General features: G+C 40.2%; 1 protein-coding gene across 1 annotated transcript; it reads left to right on the top strand.

Moving 5' to 3' along the window:
• The first annotated feature begins 737 nt into the window (after positions 1 to 737).
• LOC139457217 (GTP-binding protein Rheb homolog) lies at positions 738 to 1,358 on the top strand. The gene has a single exon (XM_071238633.1). It carries the CDS (start codon positions 738 to 740, stop codon positions 1,356 to 1,358), a length of 621 nt encoding a protein of 206 aa, XP_071094734.1.
• The last annotated feature ends 271 nt before the right edge of the window (positions 1,359 to 1,629 follow it).

Here is a 1,629-nt window from a genome sequence, read left to right on the forward strand (position 1 = left end):
TCTTTTCCAGCAAGTCAAGGTTGAGAAAGCGTTTTCAAAGTGTTTCTGTTTATAGCTCTAGTTCTGCTGTCTGATTCCTTTTGTTTCAAAAAGATTCTGTAACACTACAAAAGACCGGATATATCCTGGGTACATACTTTATGATACTCTCCGCTATACCATCTTTGTTTTAGAAAACCAGTATCACTTGTATAACTTGTAATTAGTTAAAAACTATCAACAACATTGACTACTGACGATGTATGTACACAGAAAGACATGATATTAGCAGCCAGCTGGTCCGATACACCTGGAAATATTCTTGCGCCTGATTCTATATGATCTTGTGTTCGAATCCGCCGATTATGTTTCTAGGTTTGTCAGCACCATACCCGTGCTCGTGGGTTTCACAGAAGTGATAAACGTCTGAGACTTGCATCATTCCGGGCTTTCCTCGCATTCAGCTGACACGCCGTGATATAACTGGATTACTGTTAAAAGTGGCGTTGAACCCAACTCACTCACTCACTGTACGTACCGATTTGGGGGTTTATCTTTGCGTTTCAATTTGGGAATCAACACGCAAATTAAACGATGCGTTGCCCTCTTCATCACGTCTTATGGATATTCAACACCTCAGGTAAAAGGTGAACGTGACGCGTGAACAACAAAAAGTATAAATTCCGCTGGATTCTACCAGGTAACACTATTCCTGATTGAGGCTCAAGAACAGAAGTGAAGAATTTCAAATTTCTATCATGGCTGAGAAATCAAACTTTAACCAAGAATGCTGTGATAAAGGAGATGCTAAATCTCTTAACCTCTTAGTGGTTGGTGATCACGGTGTAGGGAAGCGCTCCCTCAGTTCCAGACTGGAAGACTGTTGGAGAGATAGCGCCACTTCAATTTCTCGACAGACTACAGAAGATGTCCTGGGCATCGGTGGAAAGACCCTGCACATACTTGTTCAAGAAGCATCTTCGGGTAGAACGTCCTTTCTGCAACGAGTACCAACAAGCGATGTTTACCTTCTTGTCTACTCAATCACAGACGATGTTTCCTTTCAGGTGGCAGTCAACATAAGAGAAAAGATTCTGAAACAGAAAGGAGCAAACGTTCCTATTGTGTTTGTGGCTAACAAGACAGACATTGGTCAGTCTGTTGACCGGACCGAGAGGGTTTATAGGGACCTCAATATCAGCTGTGAATGGGAGCACGGACATGTGGAGATATCAGCTGAGAAGGATGACAGTGTTTTCAAGGTAATGGAGCAAATTCTTAAACGTCACAACAAATATATTGCTCTCACTGAAAGAACTAAAAGTCCATCAGGGCTACGATCAAAGTTACAGGCGTTCAGGAAATGGTTCTTTAAATAGGAGTCAAAGAAATGAAGTTGTGGAGTATTTGCGTTGTAATTTTTGTTAATGCCTTTTATTGTTCCTGCCTCCAAATAAATGTATGAAATCTTTATTACTGTTGCATCGAAATGCCATTCAACGGAGTTGTTGATATTATCTTTAAGAAAAGCTGTTTGTTTTGAAATGTTCTGATTTTATCATGACAAATATGGAATAAATTTTGTATTTTGTCAGTGGCCTCAATGATGTTTTAGTTTTTCTGTTGAAGTTTATTCCGTGATCCCGACGT

Source organism: Haliotis cracherodii, unplaced genomic scaffold (genome assembly GCF_022045235.1).
Source record: "Haliotis cracherodii isolate W230 unplaced genomic scaffold, xgHalCrac1.p SCAF_12, whole genome shotgun sequence".
In the NCBI taxonomy this organism is placed as follows: Eukaryota; Metazoa; Mollusca; class Gastropoda; order Lepetellida; family Haliotidae; genus Haliotis; species Haliotis cracherodii.